The 17,587-nt window shown below is 43.9% G+C and overlaps 1 protein-coding gene across 1 annotated transcript in view; it reads right to left on the reverse strand.

Annotated features, from left to right (window-relative positions):
* Nucleotides 1-17,587, reverse strand: part of ALLC (allantoicase) — a 29,112-nt gene that overhangs the window by 815 nt on the left and 10,710 nt on the right. The window contains exons 4-11 of the mRNA XM_081068464.1: nucleotides 14,722-14,809; nucleotides 14,082-14,207; nucleotides 12,907-12,986; nucleotides 11,891-12,023; nucleotides 3,813-3,968; nucleotides 3,331-3,404; nucleotides 2,243-2,351; nucleotides 227-351 (exon numbers count right to left, since the gene is read on the reverse strand). Of these exons, the coding sequence (XP_080924590.1) occupies nucleotides 227-351; nucleotides 2,243-2,351; nucleotides 3,331-3,404; nucleotides 3,813-3,968; nucleotides 11,891-12,023; nucleotides 12,907-12,986; nucleotides 14,082-14,207; nucleotides 14,722-14,809 (891 nt within the window). The remainder of the gene's footprint in view (nucleotides 1-226; nucleotides 352-2,242; nucleotides 2,352-3,330; nucleotides 3,405-3,812; nucleotides 3,969-11,890; nucleotides 12,024-12,906; nucleotides 12,987-14,081; nucleotides 14,208-14,721; nucleotides 14,810-17,587) is intronic.

The raw sequence follows: 17,587 nt of genomic DNA on the forward strand, positions 1-17,587 counted from the left end.
ATTTTTTTCCATACATGTATTCTTTGCATATGGTGACTCCCAACAAAATTTGATTGCTAGACATGCAAAAGCATGAGAAAATGGGGCCTGTCCTTTTATTACATAAATGGGCAGGTACAGTTTTTAAAGGCTCGCTTTTTTTACTATGAAACCACGCAGCAGGTTTGGAATCGTATGAATCCTTTCGAAAGCAAACCTGAGTGCAGTTGACTGACAGACACTGTACCTTCGTGACTGGAAGCAGTGGTTTCCACTTGTGGCCCGGAAGTTCCCACTTCTGCCTGATCATGTCTTCTTCCTCCTGCATCGTCAGAACACACCCATCCAGCTTACAGCTGTCAGGAGAATTACCTATCAGAACACAACAAAGAGTGACTCGCTCCACTTTCACTCCATCTGTGCCCAGCATAGTTGGTTTAGAGGATGTCAGACGTTTTAAATCGGATCAAACACCCAACGAAGAACAAATTCTTGTTCTTTCTCAGCGAAAGCAAAGGTATGATGTGTGTGGGAGAAGGAACACACCAGTTTTTGACGGAGCCGGATTGCCTCCTAAAATAGGTGAGTGTTTGTTCTTCAGAGAACTCAGAAGTGGCTGGCCATGTGAGTTTGCATGGGTGGCATTTGACTTTGAAAGTGGAATGTGTTCGATTAGCATCCTAGATTGCAGATTTAATAACTTATATACTGCTACGTGGCTCATCTGAAATTATGAAGCTAGAAAATATTTTTCCTATAGTGTCATATTTTGCAACGTGCTGTATGCAGGATTTCTGAGCATTCCCTAGGTGCAAACAGATGGTCCCTGGGTTTCTCTTCTCTCCCGAATTTCATTGGAATCATGTGCCCAGTGGGGTTAGAGGACCTCAGTGGAAGGGTCCTGCTCTTCGTGAGGAGAGCATCTGTAGGGGTTCCCCAAGAGTTTAAGACCAACAGAGGAAGGGTTGCTGACGAGACCCCTCAAAGAAAGAGGCTACTCATTGTTCTCGTGCCTCCTGGTGGCTCACCCCTCCCAACAGTGGTCCCCAAGGTGGGTGAACATGCCCCAGGGTGCCTGTGCAAACCCAAAGGCTGTAGGAGAAGAAGGCTGCTCCCATGGCTTTCATGTATGTACATGCATGTGTATATACATCAAGTTTTGCCGACTTGATATCGTAAGTGACACTGCATACTCCCTTGGTCCCATGACTGTCATACGGAGATATGCAACGGGATAACAGTAGTATATTAGTGACATGTTACAGTCTGCCCTGCCTGATTATGTGCAGTTACTGGTTGTTACCTGGTTTTAACTCAACTATCCCTCGTAAAAATCAACAAGTGATTGTAAACCATGCATGCAGAGAACCATGAAGTAAAGACACTACTGGAAATGCAAGTGTCCAAAACAAATCCTCACTTTCAGGATGAGCCCGTCATCATCCATGTTGAAATTGAAAACAACGACCAGCTAATCAGATTATGAACAGTCTTCCAAAACTAGTTGCTAGAATCAAGACTTGAAATAATTAACTTGCGTCCATTACCATGGAAGACAAATCTCTCCTTAAAAATACATTGTGCCTTTATGTAACTGTTGATAATTGAGTGCAGCCATGATTTGCAAGACATTTAAAAATCAGGCATCAAAACTATGAATACAAGCTGCCACCATTTACTCAGAGACAACTAAATAATCAAGAGATACCCAAGGCAGTACTCATCAAAATATCAGCTAACAATTATAAAAGTTGAGCAACCTCTTTTGAAACTTCTTTAAAGAATGACACACGTATATGTTTCATAAGAAAGTAAGTATAGGATATCAGGGATGCTTGTCCATTTGTTTACTATGGAAGGACACAATTTTAAAAATGTGTAGCTCTCAGCCTTCCAAGTGAAGCCTGGAAAAGACATGGTCACCCCCACCCATTCTGCCCAGAGAGAAACGCCTCCAGCCAGCGCTTCCCAGGACCGAACCTGGAGTACGTCATAGGCTCTTTCCAAGTGGGGCTCAGGGCCCCACAGTAAAAAGCCTACAGCATTGCAGTCGCGCATGACTTTTGGGTCCGTCCAGTTCAACCCTGCCATTTTATAAAGGGAGACACTAGAGTACAAAGAGTGAAAGTAACTCGCTCAAAATTGCACAGCTGGCAAGTGAAAAGCTCATCTCAGAGCCCACTGCCCTGAGCCCCACCCCCACAGGAACCTGTTACCTTTTTAATTGGCGGTTAAAATGCATTTCTCGAAGTTTTCCATTTACCTTTAAAATATTTTGTATTGATTTCAATTTGAGTTATTACTCCAGGATGTGCCAAACGGAAAACCGCCCACTCACAACCGGAAAGGAGGAGAACACCATTCTCATCATTCTGGAATTCAAGAAGAAAAAACATAAGGCAACTTGGTGTCATTCAAGAAACCGAACTGAAAGCCAGCCGGTGAAAACTGTTGACAGAAACTTATGTTATTTCTGTTATTCTTACTCTAAAAGTGTTCTCTGTGACCCGATTCTGTGACTTTTCATGTCAGTTGTCTCTTTGTTGTCATTCTTTAAGTGCCTCATGCTGACTCAGGAGTTTAGTGAGTGGTTGGTAAATTTTTATAAACTTCTAACATGATTTTCTATATAAATTCACGTAGAATGCTAGACACAATGGGGCCTTTACCCAACCCAGCCCAAGTGGTCCTCTACTCAGTTTTGACCTTTCAAAGTAGAGAAGTTGTTGGTCAGTTTCATACCAACACCTGAGGTTCCTTCCAACCTTGTCTCCAGCAGGGAGAGCTGTTCACTTACAGCTGGAAGCGGTGCGGGGCGTGCAAAGTGACCCAAGAAAGGGGTGTTTTGGACTAAGTGTCCAGTGGGATTTACAAACTGAAAGGTGTTTTCTTTCATCTTGCTTTTCTCTTGATTTCTTTATCCCAGGTGAGTACAGGCCAAGGTAAAGAGCTGAGTGTCTCTAGAGTCCCCTCTCTGTCACAGGCTCACAAACGTGATCTCATCAACAGAGACACGGATATTAAAAATTATTAAACTGTTTTTCTCCAGGTCTATCAACAAATTTATTCTGGGTTTTATATCATTAAATTGTAGATCCTCTTCTCTCTTTATTAAAGAAACAGGGATATTCCAACAATGCATTTGATTGGCCGGCAGTGACCAGCATGTTTGGCCTTTGGGGCTTTGCCCTGATGTTAGAAGAAAACAGTAGGAAAGGTGGAAAATGTGGAGAAGTAACAAGCTTTTAGAACAATGCTTAAGAGATTTCGCAAATGAGCGTTTCCTTGACATAAAATGAAAAACTTCACTTTCTAGAAAATTTGAAAGCATGGTGGTTTTTAACTTCTTACCTCTAATATCGGTGGCCTGTCCAGCCTCCTTGCAGTTTCCCAGCCATCGGCCACAGACTTTGGTGGGCCGACTCCTACCGAAAAGAACATCTTTAACTGGGATATCACGTGTTGGGATATCACGTGTTTTCATTTTAAAGGTGAGAATGAGTTAGTTGGTGTGATCACAGCCCCCACGCACCTGGGCATTACTACCTAAATTCTTTTCATTGAAGTTAATGTTTCAAGTCAATTCACACGCAACCATGGGGTTAGTAAATTTTACTTCTTTTATAGCAACTGCTCAAGACAAAACTAGGAAGGAAAACTGCTGATTTACTTCCTGTCATAAAGGGCTCAAATCCCATTACAGACGATTGATTTCATCCACTCCCATGCTTTGAGTAGCCCCTTCCTCTTAAATCATTCTCACCAAACTGGGATGTTTAATGCTGGTTCCCGGATACCCCAAATAAAAGCCAGCCTCTAGAATGGCATCTCACCTATCATTTTGTTTGGGTGCCCAAAATGTGCATTACTAAACCCTACGCAGGCACCCCCAAACGCGATGGCCACCAGGTCCAGTGGTTCTTTGGGGTCAGTTGCGGTCCAATCTTTTTGTCCAATACCGTATACCCTAAGACGTGCAATTCCACCATCTGAAACCAAAAGGGGTCTTAGTTATTTTTAGTTGGAAAAGCAGCTGTGTGTGGATCATAAACCACGAAAGCCCTCCACACTTACCTGCTCTGGTTCTCAAACACACCAAACCTGCTGCCCAGGACCTTTGTCTGGGAACAACTTTCGGGGCTCTCCAAAAGACCACTTGTTGTTCTAAGCTCTCAACTTAAGTGCACGGCCTCGGAAGGCCTTCCCTCTCACTCCCTGACTCATCTCCTTCCTACTCGGCCTGGCCCTGCCTCGTTCCCCAGGGTCAGTCTTCCATCTGCTCCCACATGTTTCCTCCATAACTCTAATCACAGTCTGAAAGGATCTCATTGTTTATTTAAGTCCCTTCTAATATGTCTCCCAAAACCAGAATACAAAGTCTTCGAAGGCCAGAACAATTGCCTGTCTTGTTCACTTCTGCATCATCTCTACCTGGAACCAGTCCTGGCACATAGTAGGTGCTTCTGTGTGTGTGTGTGTGTGTGTGTGTGTGTGTGTGTGTGTGTGTGAATTTAGAACTCCAGGAAAGTCAAAAAGCAATGGGAAATTCACCATAGACATAATGTTTGGTGCTAGAAATGAGCATTGCTAAATCCCACACACACTCATACAAGAGACTTACATTTTTATTTTTCCAACAATACATTGCTTAGCAATGCAGTTGAGAATACAAAAGGTTAATATTCACAAAATCAAATACCTCCTGAGAACCACAGCAGCCTGAGTCTAGGTATACAGGGCAGAAAATAGCTAACAAAATCAACGCACATTATCTGATTCCAATAAAGTGAATGTTTTTTATTTGTTTGAATAAACAAATTACTTCCCAGAAGGGGGAAGCCAAGCTTTTTTATACAGAAACTCAAAATCATTAATCGGGTAATCTAATGAAACCAAGCCCTATGTATTTTTACATGGAAGATTTGGTGAAACTGAGTGATCTGAAATTATTTCAGCATAACAGTAGAAATCTTGATATTTATAATCCACAAAACCAGGCTGCATTGGCATAAACTTCTGGCAGATACCCAGAGGGGGCAGTCATTCAGCAGCAGCCAGACTGGAAGCACTCAATCTCAGCTGGCACGTGTTCATCTTTACATGTGGAGGTCTTACTTTAAAGCATGATAACCAGAAACACACTGCATCTAAAGTGAGGGTCAAAAGATCCCCAGTGAAGCTGGTGAGAGTTAGAGAAACAAAACAACAGCCATTTAAATAAAGTCTCTGGAAATAGTCCTACGGACATACAGCAAACGAAGCAACATTTATTCAAGAAAATCTACTAAAACTCACTAAGAAGAGTGACAGCGGGGTACTGGAAACAGGTCAGCACCTTCACTTCCTCCTCCCACTTCCTTGAGGTGGCGAGTCCACCGCAGACGGGTGCAGCCAGGCACCCAAGTATCCCTCGGCCCCACTGCCAGTGAGCAGGCTTTCTTACTGGGAAGGGCCGGACGTCACCCTTTCTCATCCTGCCTGTCTGCCTGTTGCAGAGGTTAAGTCCCAGGTGAGCATGGTTGAGAAGAGGGGACACCTATCTTCCACCCAGCCCCCATTCCAGGGCTCTACACGTCACAGCCCCGCTGAGATTTGGGGGCCATCACCACCAGTGTCTCTGTTCACAAAGCAGAGCTTTCCCCCTGAAGGACAAGCCCAGTGAGCCCCTCCACTGAGCACTCACCTCCTAGAGCAGGTGTGTCACTGAAGGAGAAGCACACCCCAGCTCCAGAGCCAGGGGCTGAAGCAGGTCATGGAGCAGAGCTCCAAATCTCTTCCCAATACACTGAGTTCACTGCCACAGAGTAAGAAGTTTAAGCCTCAGGGTGCTCTGCAAAGCTGCTAAGAGGGGACCGGTCGATTCATAGAGATCTCCATAAACTGTAAAACTAGTCTAGACAGTAAGCCAGGCAAACTACTGGAAAGAACAAGGCTCAGAGAGGGCTCTGGGGTCAGGACAAATCTCAAACACAAATCTCAAGAAAAACGGTCACTTCAAAGAAACCCAGAGTTAATTGGATTGGTACGGGGAGCAATTTATGCCCAGGATAGAGTTGAAAAAACAGCAATCAGGAGTCAATTAGTGAGCTAACTGTGGGTGTGGTTAGGGAAAGAGTCAAAGAAAGCTGGGCCCAAATTGTCCTCTCAGGGTCACTGGGGGCACCCAAGCCTGCACCTCCCTGGGGAGCCACATCAGAAGACTCCGAGTGGGAGGGTGAAATAGATGTCGCTAAAATGCTACAACCAGTAGGTAACCATGAAGAAACAAAGAGCATTGGAAAAGTGAGTATGTCATTATCCTAAGAGACAGTATAAAAGCATCTTTCCTCTGCCTTCTCTTAAGTGCTTTAAAAAGCACTAATATAAAATAAGACGTACAACAGTGTATTGTGGGGCTTACATGTAATCTGTGTGTAATTCATTTACCAGGAACAGCAAAAAGGAGGTTGTTGGGAGTACAGCTATACTGAGCTCAGGAAATGACTGCATAATGGAACTCAAATCCAGAGGAACAAATGAAGAAACCCAGAAATGACAAATAGGAAGGTTAATATACCAAACCTTAAATAAATATAAGTACATACTTGCTCACCTGTCTTCTCTTGGCTTCTTTAGAAGACACGAAATTGTATAACTAATTGTAACAAAATTATATAACTAATTGGGTTTTTAACATTGATAGATGTACTTTGTATAACAATAGTGCCACCACAAAGGGGAAAAGAAAGTAGAGCTATATGAGAGTAATGTTTCTAGAAAGAAATAAAAATAAAATAGTGAAAAAGTGATGAAAGAAATTGAAGTGCAGAGTGTCTATGAGTCAACTACTTGTTGACCAGTGTGCCAGTCATTCAGTGGGAAAGAAGAGTCTTTTCAACAGCTGGTCTCAGACAACAGGTATCCACACGCAACAGAATGAAGCTGAATCCTTACCTCGCGGCAATACAACAATTAACTCAAAATGCATCAAAGACCTAAATCTAAGAGCTAACAGGATAAAACTCTTCAAAGAAAACATCGAGGTTTTCTTCATGACCTCAGATTTTTTTTTTTTCAATTTATTTATTGGGGTGACAATTGTTAATGAAATTACATAATTTCAGGTGTACAATTCCGTATTACATCATCAATAAATCCCATTGTGTGTTCACCACCCAGAGTCAGTTCTCCTTCCATCACCATATATTTGATCCCCCTTACCCTCATCTCCCTCCCCCCACCCCCCTTACCCTCTGGTAACCACTAAAATATGTCTGTGTCTATGAGTTCTTGTTTCTCATTTGTTTGTCTTGTTTTTGGTTTATATACCACATATCAGTGAAATCATAGGGTTCTCTGCTTTTTCCGTCTGACTTATTTCGCTTAGCATTATATTCTCAAGATCCATCCATGTTGTCAGAAATGTTCCTATATCATCTTTCCTTAACGCCGAATAGTATTCCATTGTGTATATGTACCACAACTTCTTTATCCATTCATCTATCGAAGGACATTTTGGTTGTTTCCATGTCTTGGCCACCGTAAACAAAGCTGCAATGAACATTGGAGCACACGTGTCTCTATAGAGAAATGCTTTTATATTTTTGGGGTAGATACCCAGGAGAGCGATTGCTGGGTCATATGGTAATTCTATTCGTAATTTCTTGAGGAACCTCCACACTGCCTTCCATAGCGGCTGCACCAGTCTGCATTCCCACCAACAGTGTATGAGGGTTCCTTTTTCTCCACAGCCTCTCCAACACTTGTTGCTATTTGTCTTGTTGATGATAGCCATTCTGACTGGGGTGAGGTGATATCTCATTGTGGTTTTTATTTGCATTTCTCTGATGATTAGTGATGTTGAGCATTTTTTCATATGTCTATTTGCCATTTGTAAGTCCTCTTTAGAGAAATGCCTCTTTAGGTCCTCTGCCCATTTTTCAATTGGGTTGTTCGTTTTTTTGTTGTTGAGTTTCATGAGTTCCTTGTATATTTTGGATATTAGACCCTTATCGGAGGAACTATTTGCAAAAATCTTCTCCCATTCAGTCGGTAGCCTCTTTATTTTGTCGATGGTTTCTTTTGCTGTGCAGAAACTTTTAAGTTTCATATAGTCCCATTTGTTTATTTTATCTTTTACTTCCATTGCCTTTGGAGTCAAATTCATAAAATGCTCTTTGAACCCAAGGTCCATAAGTTTAGTACCTATGTTTTCTTCTATGCAGCTTTTTGTGTCGGGTCTTATGCTTAAGTCTTTGATCCATTTTGAATTAATTTTGGTACATGGTGACAGATAACAGTCCAGTTTCATTTTTTTGCACGTGGCTATCCAATTCTCCCAGCACCATTTATTGAAGAGGCTGTCTTTTCTCCATTGTATGTTTTTAGCTTCTTTGTCAAAAATTATCTGTCCATATTTATGTGGTTTTATTTCTGGGTTCTCAATTCTATTCCATTGGTCTATGTGTCTGTTTTTCCGCCAATACCATGCTGTTTTGATTATTGTAGCCCTGTAGTACAAGCTAAAGTCAGGCAGTGTGATACCTCCAGCACTGTTCTTTTTTCTTAAGATTGCTTTGGCTATTCGGGGTCTTTTGTGGTTCCAAACAAATCTGATGATTTTTTGTTCTATTTCTTTAAAAAATGCCGTTGGGATTTTGATGGGGATTGCATTAAATCTGTATATTGCTTTGGGTAATATGGCCATTTTAACTATGTTGATTCTTCCAAGCCATGAGCACGGAATGTCCTTCCATTTCTTTGTGTCATCTTCAATTTCTTTCAAAAATGTCTTATAGTTTTCAGCATATAAATCCTTCACATCCTTGGTTAAATTTATTCCTAGGTATTTTATTCTTTTTGCTGCAATTGCAAAGGGAATTGTTTTTTGTATTTCTTTTTCTGAGATTTCATTGTTAGTATATAGGAATGCAATGGACTTTTGTACGTTGATTTTGTAGCCAGCAACTTTACTGTATTCATTAATTGTTTCTAACAGCTTTTTGGTGGAGTCCTTAGGGTTTTCTATATATAGCATCATATCGTCTGCAAAGAGTGATATTTTAACTTCTTCATTCCCAATTTGGATGCCTTTTATTTCTTTCTCTTGCCTGATGGCTCTGGCAAGGACTTCCAACACTATGTTGAAAAGCAGAGGTGATAGGGGACAGCCCTGTCGTGTTCCTGAACGTAGAGCAAAGGGCTTCAGTTTTTCACCATTAATTATGAGATTAGCTGAGGGCTTGTCATAGATGGCCTTTATTATGTTAAGGTATTTTCCTTCTATACCTATTTTATTAAGTGTTTTAATCATAAATGGATGTTGTATCTTGTCAAATGCTTTTTCTGCATCAATTGATATAATCATATGATTTTTGTCCTTTATTTTGTTTATGTGATGTATCACATTGATGGATTTGCGGATGTTGAACCATCCTTGTGCCCCAGGGATGAACCCCACTTGGTCATGATGAATGATCTTTTTAATGCATTGTTGTATTCGATTTGCTAAAATTTTGTTTAGGATTTTTGCATCAGTATTCATCAGAGATATAGGTCTGTAGTTTTCTTTTTTTGTGTTGTCCTTACCAGGTTTTGGTATCAGGGTAATGTTGGCCTCATAAAATGAGTTAGGGAGTACTGACTCTTCTTCAATTTTTTGGAAGAGTTTGAGTAGGATTGGTATTAGATCCTGTTTGAAGGTTTGGTAGAATTCACTAGTGAAGCCATCTGGTCCCGGACTTTTGCTTTTGGGAAGGTTTTGGATGACTGATTCAATGTCTTTACTGGTGATGGGTCTGTTTAGGTTTTCCAGTTCTTCATGGTTCAGCCTTGGAAGGCTATATGTTTCTAAGAACTTGTCCATTTCTTCTAGGTTATTAAATTTGGTGGCATATAGTCCTTCATAGTATTCTTGGATGATCCTTTGTATTTCTGTGGTGTCCGTGATAACTTCCCCTTTCTCATTTCTGATTTTGTTAATTAGTGTCTTCTCTCTTTTTATCTTAGTGAGTCTAGCCAAGGGTTTGTCGATTTTATTAATTTTTTCAAAGAACCAGCTCTTTGTCACATTAATTTTTTCTATTGTCTTTTTGTTCTCTATTTCATTTAGCTCTGCTCTGATTTTTGTTATTTCCTTTCTTCTGCTGACTTTGGGTTTCACTTGTTCTTCTTTTTCTAGTTCTTTGAGGTGTAACATGAGGTTGTTTATTTGGGATTTTTCTTGTTTCTTGAGAACGGCCTGTAATGATATAAATTTCCCTCTTATAACTGCTTTCGCCGCATCCCAAAAATTTTGGTAGGATGTATTTTCATTGTCATTTGTTTCTATATATCTTTTGATCTCTCCTCTAATTTCTTCTTTGACCCAGTCGTTCTTTAAAAGTATGTTGTTTAATCTCCATGTATTTGTGTTTCTTTTTGCTTTCTTTTCGCAGTTGATATCCAATTTCAAAGCCTTGTGATCAGAGAATATGCTTGGTATGATTTCAATCTTCTTAAATTTGCTGAGGCTGCTTTTATGCATGACCTCAGATTTGACAATGATTTCCTAGATGACTCCAACAGCACGAGTAACACACACACAAAAAAACACGTAGTTGAAATTCATCAAAATTAAAACTGTTGTGCTCCAAAGACACCATCAACAAGAGGCAAAGACATCCAACAGAATGGGAGAGAATATTTGCGTATATCGGGTAAAGGATCTGTATGTAGAACACACAAAAAACTGTTATAATGCAATAATGAAAGACAAAAACCCAATTTAAGAACAGGAAAAGCTCTGAATAAACATTTTTCCAAAGAAAATAGACACATGGCCGAGTAAGCCCCTGAAAAGATGCCCGTTATCATTCATCATCAGGGAAAAGCAAATCAAAACCACAATGAGAGACCCCTTTGTATCCCCTGGGATGGCCGTAATCCAAAAGGCAGATGATAACAAGTGTTGGTGAGGATATGGAGAAATTGGAAGCCTCATACGCTGCTGGTACGATGTACAATGGGGCAGCCACTTCCTCAAACAATTAAAAACAGTTGTCATACAACCCAACAATTCCAATCTCGCGTACAGACCCAAATGAAGACATATGTCCACACAATAGCATGCACAGGAATGTTTGTAGCAGCATTATTCATTGCAGCCCACAGGTGGCAACCATCCAAATGCCTATCAACTGATGAGCGGATAAACAGCATGGTCCATCCCTTCAACAAAATATTATTCAGCCATAAAAAGGAATGAAGTACGGATATGTGGCAAACATGGATGAGCCTTGAAAATATTATGCCAAGTGAAAAAAGCCAGTCACAAAAGACCATGTATATGAAATATCCAGAATAGTCAAGTGTACTGAGACAGAAAGCAGGTTAATGGTTGCTTAGAGCTGGGGCGGGGGGGAGCGGCTGGGGGGGAGGGCAGACAGCTGAAGGATGTGGGATTTCTTTTTTGAGGCGATAAAAATGTTCTCAAGTTGACTGTGGTGATGGTTACACAATACTATATATTTACACAGACTTTAAACCATGTATTTAACATAACTATAAAGTCCTGAACTGTATACTTTAAATGTGTGAATACATGTTATGTGAATTACATTACAATAAAACTATTAAATAAGATAAAATGAGGGTGACTTGTACATAACCCTTCAACTGCAATATACCTGTGAGAGATTCCTAGGAGGTATCTAACCTAATGCCCTTAGTTCCACTGCACCCTAATCGGCTTGATAGTTTCTCGATAACTGCCTATGAACGGGTGTGTTAAAACAAGGATTTCCTAGAGAACAAAAAGGGCAAATTATAATCTTAAAGTGCTCGAGAGACCAGTGACCAAGAAAAAAAGGGTGACTTCATTTTATATTTTTCAAACATGCCAATGTTAAGTAAAGAAGCCATAGACCTGGAGATGGGTCCACATCATATTTACCTGGGAAAATGTTGAGTCTTATGTGAGTCCATCTCTGCTGGGAATTAACAAGAAAATAATTGTGGCCGGAAGCAGGCTTCCCTGGTTCAAGCTCTGTCATGGGAACCAAATAATCCCAGTCGTCGGACTTTAGCTAGCAATAAATATAAAAATGTTAGCAATGGCTCCAGGGAATAATAAATTCTTTCCCCCTAGCACCTGGGTGGGGTTATCAGGTAGAAATTCTTGGAATAAAAATTAATGATGGATGCCTAATGGAACACTTTAATAAAAATACTAATAAAGATCCAGTCCCAGGTTTAATAAACAAAATAAGGCCCTGGTTTCTTTCACTCTGATCAAAACAGCCCCTAATGGTGGCAGGGGGCAGGGCAGGGAGAGTGAGGATGAAAGACAACATCTGAGATTTCTCCAAATGCCTCGTCTTGAGGATTCTTGGAGAGAAGAAACTGGGATGGTGATGTGAACATTCAGCTAAAGTCCGGGGCTCTTCCCATGGACCCCGAGACCTGGGCTCACTTGGTTAGCCGGAGCCTGTGACAGTTTTCTGCAGCTCAGTGCTTCTCAAACGAAAGGGCCGGTTCTTTATTCCCTAGGCTGCTAGGGATCAATGCTTTTGTAAAGCACAACGTAAATTAATTCTGGACATACAAACATTAAAAAACAAGAACACAGCAAAACACCAGCCCAAGTTGTTTGTTTCATTAAGTTCATCAGGCCTGAAGTTACTTTGACCAATTCTCTAAAACGTATTTAAACTCTGTCAGTTTCTGCATTCATTCCATCAGGGCAGCACTTTGCAGGTGGCTGGGGAAGCAGACTGAGCTGTGAGAAGCACTACCCCCGGGACACTCCCTCATGCCGGGTTGCAGAAGCCACTCACGGAACGTCTGCCAGGTGGCACTGGGCGGTAAATGAGGAGAGGCAGGCAGGGCTGCGTGTGCCACCACCTCACATGGCCGGGCGTGGGGAGCACGTCCCTGCTGCCCTGACGAGCCCTGACCTGGAAGGCGTACCTCAGCAACAGCGGCCAGCTCCTGGGGGGTGGCTGCAGCTCCCGTTCTCTCTCCTCGCTGCGGCATCTCTGCCTCTGTATCTGAAGGTAGAGTGGCCGTTTGGGTTACAGTTCAAGATCAAAAGGATATGCTCTCGCTTGGGCGGTTGGATGGCAATTTTCATTTTACTAATGGTAGTATCGCTTACATCAAAGTACCAAATGGTCAAAGTAATAGACACACCTGTTGAAGTTGCTCAATATTTGAAATACTATCGGTAATTTAAAAAGCAGTGCAATACACTTGGTAGCCCGTTTGCTTCAGAATAGCAAATATCGGCTCCACGTTAAGTCACACTTCACCAAGTTTATCACTTGGCTAGAGTTTTCAAAAGCTGGAATTTTGCCAGGGCCATTCCAGAAACACTCCCTCCCTGGTGGCATCCTTAGAATTGCTCCTCGGGCAGTTCAGAAACAGAAGCACTGTGCACAAGTGACGGGCCGACAGACTCTTACCCATTTGTCACCAGCCATTTCCTGCTTGTGAAATAACCTCTCTCCCATCATCACTCAAGGTTTCAGGTTGCCCAGCTTGCAGGAGCGGAGCTCATCCACACCCACGGGGCTTTTAGTGCAAACTCGCCAACTGACATGGCTCGTCTTCCCTAAGTACGTGGCCATACACACACATACAGCACATATTTCTAAAATGTCTGTTCTGGGACCAACGTCAGGTAATGCCAACTAAAGAAATAAAAAGGCAGGTCCAACGTGAAGAGCCTGTGTGACAGGTGTGGCCCAGGGTTCAAGACGCAAGGAGGAACCTGCTGAAACCCCACAGCTGCTGCGTCACCATGACCCTGGGAGATCTGAGCGGGGCTGGAGCCGTGGAGCCCAGATCTTCCAGACGACCCACCCCCTGCCCGCGCCCCTGTTCACCACACACATGCGGGTGCCTCTGGGTGAGGCCTCAGAGTGGGAGAACAATGCTATAGAAATGGGGTCAGAGAACACTGGTAAGCTAAAAATCAAACACCACAGAGCACTCTGCCGGAATCAGAGCTCGAAAGCTATGTGGCAGGCAGCAAAGTGGCCTCGACAAGTTGCTAAACACGTCTGGGTGAGAAATGCACAGTGAGGGGACTGGGCCTCGTGACCCCACAATGCTCATTCTGGGGCCAGTGGTTCCCAAGGCACCTCCTTCCAAGTGTGCTGCTTGAATTGAAATTCGAGGAGCATAGTCTCCCGTGAAGTAAGAAATGTCCACGTCGAAGCCCCTGATGACGCCTTGTATCCCCAGCTTGATGACACACCAGTCGTGACCTACAGGACGGAAAGGACAGAACATCCCCGTTAGGGCGAGCTCGGCCCACGAAGCAGTGACATGTTAAGGTGACATAAGAGATAGCATGTGCAGGGGCATAGGACAGCTCTTGGTTCGTTTCCTGGCTTTTCTTAGCAGCATGTGACCTGGGCGAAAGTAATGAGCCTGTTTCTCTGGCAGTTAAATGGGGATAAGAAGCCCTCCTACAGAGAGCCGTGGAGACCTGATGAGAATAATGTCTGCACGTTGCTCTCCCCTCTTCCACGGCCGTCATCGTGTTCTCACCTCCCCACCCAGGTGTTGCAACTCCTTTTTGCCTGGTGGTGCACAGATGACCAGGTCTCCACTACCCCTTCCTGAATTCTAGAGGTCGATGTTCAGAAGGGACATCTGTGATGACAGAGCATTCCAAGGGTCACATGTTAAAAGTGACCCAAAACGGACCCCGGCTTTCCAACAGCCCCTGTTTTCAAATGTCTCAGTCTTGAACAAAGAGAGTCATCATCTCATTACCTGGCATCCTTTTCCTTCTGGTCTCCCATCCATCCATCCATTTCCCAAACTCAGTGTATTCACGCTCTTTAAAACATGGACTGTCACTCTAAAGCCAAGACATGCAACAAATCAACAATTAACATTCATGCGTGAGCCTGGGCTCCCCGCATATTACCTTTTGCCCCAAAAGAACAGATGGGCCGTGCCAACGGGGACCCTCGGGCATCCTCAGTGGGCGTGGGAGTGTCTGCCCCTCCCTTCCTGCACAGAACCCCGTTCCAAATCCAGTGCCTCCTTTGTACCAATCGCCGTCAGCCAAGGAAACTCCACTCTGTGGCCTCAGCTCACAGAACTGGCCACGATGACAGTGGGTAAAATCCAAAATCTCCGGGCCCCACAGATGATACAACTCCCTCTGCAGGCTAGGTGCCTCCCAAAACGCCACCGGAACAAAGAGAAAGGACAGCTCTCCAAAGCAACCCAGACAACACTGTTTAACAAGGAATTCAGCCAAAGTTGCGTGGAGAGCAGACCAGGTGCTCGGGTCCAGCTGAACGCTTAACCCCAGCGCACTACACTGCTCGTGCCACCTGCGTGGAAGCGTGGACTCAAGTCACAGAAGCCAGCGTGGGACTCAGTTTAGTCCGATGGGCCCTGAGCCCATGCTGCTGCTTCTTGAAGAGCGGGGAGGGTCCTCCCCTCCTCGTGGGGCTTGAAAGCCCTTGAGCAGTGCAGACTCGGAAACTGTGTGGCTCTTGGCAGGTGGCCAAGAATGGAAGACATTTTCCCTGTCACATCAAGTCCGGTGCGAGGAGGAGGGGCTTCTGTCTCTGCTTAGGGACATCTGCCTGCAGGTGCGCAGGGAAAGGACAAAGTCACAGACAAGCTGTAGGTGGTGGGCCTGGGCAGGGCTCCCAGGGAGCTGCTGCTGGTGGCCCAACCAGCACTATGTCCTCCCTAAGGCAAAGGGCCCAGTGCAGTCCTCAGCCTCTTGTGACTCAGTTGCTTCATGTGTCAGAGGGGGATAGCGCTGTCCTCCTCCTGGGCCACTGTGAGCATTAAAATGCTAAGTCACGCCTGGCACAGTAAGTGCCCCAGATTTGGTTAGCAACAGTGTACCAAACTTGGTGGCATTTTGGTCCCACCCTCCAGCCGTTCCTTTGTTAAGGAACTGTGAAACTCTGGCCTGAACTCAGTGAGAGGAGGGGTACACCACCCACGTAAACACCAGGCCACTCGGACCCCAAGCTTCCTGGTGCTTAGTTTAGCTTTGGTGGCAGGTGGGTCATTTTAGGTGTGTTGTTGCTGTAGCTGCCATGGCAACCGGATTAAGACGCAAAGGCATGAGGGGACTGGAGAGAATGCTGCCTGACTGGTGGCAGTACTGTCACATAGGGTACTCACCTTACGGTGACAAATACATTCTTAAAGAAAAGGAAACCAAAGGCCAGACCCCGGGGTGAACACACACAAGCACACGGACGTTCACGACAGTTCGAATGGAAGCAACCTAAATGTGCATTGGGGGGATGGGCCCACACCCTGGTCCATTGTCATCCGGCAGTTAAGGGGTCACCGGACCTCTGTGCCAGTGTGGACGGGGCACACGAACACCAGGGGAAAAAGCATGTTTGCAGAATGCTCAATCCTTTATGACAGTATGTGTACAAATTTAAAAATAAAAAGCAGTATTATTTCCTAGACATGGATATGGATATATTTATTTAAAAGTGCATAATATATTAGAAGAATACACCAATCTTATAGTACCATTAATTCTACAAAGGGAAGGAACGGGCTGGCATTAGAGTTGGAGGTAAAAGGGGCTTTAGCGTTACCTGTAATCTTCTTTTCCAGAAAGGAGAAGGTAGATATATATTTATATAGCTTAAGTGATTTGCAAGTGTGAACGTACGTATGTATGTTTAGTGTGTATAGAGAGAGAACATATATACACTCAAGGGTAATGGAAGAAATAAGGCCAATTCTCTCACCTCCCAAGCCTAGCTCTTCACAACCTTGAACATGTCTTACGTGCATATAACACGCATGGCCTTCTCTGGTTGCCAGTGTGTGGCCACATTCTGCTCCCAACCTGGAAGATCCTTACGTGCTTATAGAGTCCACATTGATGGACATTTAGGTTGGTTTCTGTGGGGACAGAGTCCCAGAAAGCAGTTTCCTGGCTCTTGGGCTCACATAGAAAGGTGCTGGCTCGGATAGTAAATGACCATCAACTGTGATTGGATGGCCATTAGTTGGCCGTCAGCTGTAACCCGTAAGCCATTGGCCACTAATATAACTGCTGTGGCTACGCTAGCAGAAAAAATGGGGGCTAGCAAGAAGCTGGTGGCTCAGCTAGCAAGCGCAGATTGCACTTAGCACGGCGGATTGCAGCTAGCGAGGGGAGTTGGTCGGTTGGCAGAAAAGCGGACAGCAGGTCGCATGTCGTGTGAATCCAGCCTCCAGTGAGACTATAGTGGTGTGACTCCCCTACCTATGGCTCCGTGGGTGTTCCTTTTTGGCCTCACCGTATCTTGTATTCTTATATGGGGAGCAGGAGCAGAGACCCCGCCTGTCACCCCACACGACAGTTTCTCCCCTCCAAACAACACCGAAACTAATATTTTCTACACATCTGTGCCTACTCGTGCAAATATGTGAATCGGGGATAGCTCAGGCCGGGCACGCATGCGTTTACATGTTTCAAAGGTAGGCATGCAGTAAAATGGGGGCCTGTGAAACTTACTAGCTGCTCTAGTGACCTAGAACAAGTGAGTCGGCATCTGGTCCCTCATTTCCTTACGGTTTTCTCCGAGGAGTAAGTGTACAGGTGCCAGATGCCCTCGGTGTCAGACTTCACCGTGTGGGGACCTGGCCAGCT

This window comes from Rhinolophus hipposideros, assembly GCF_964194185.1.
Source record: "Rhinolophus hipposideros genome assembly, chromosome: 12".
In the NCBI taxonomy this organism is placed as follows: Eukaryota; Metazoa; Chordata; class Mammalia; order Chiroptera; family Rhinolophidae; genus Rhinolophus; species Rhinolophus hipposideros.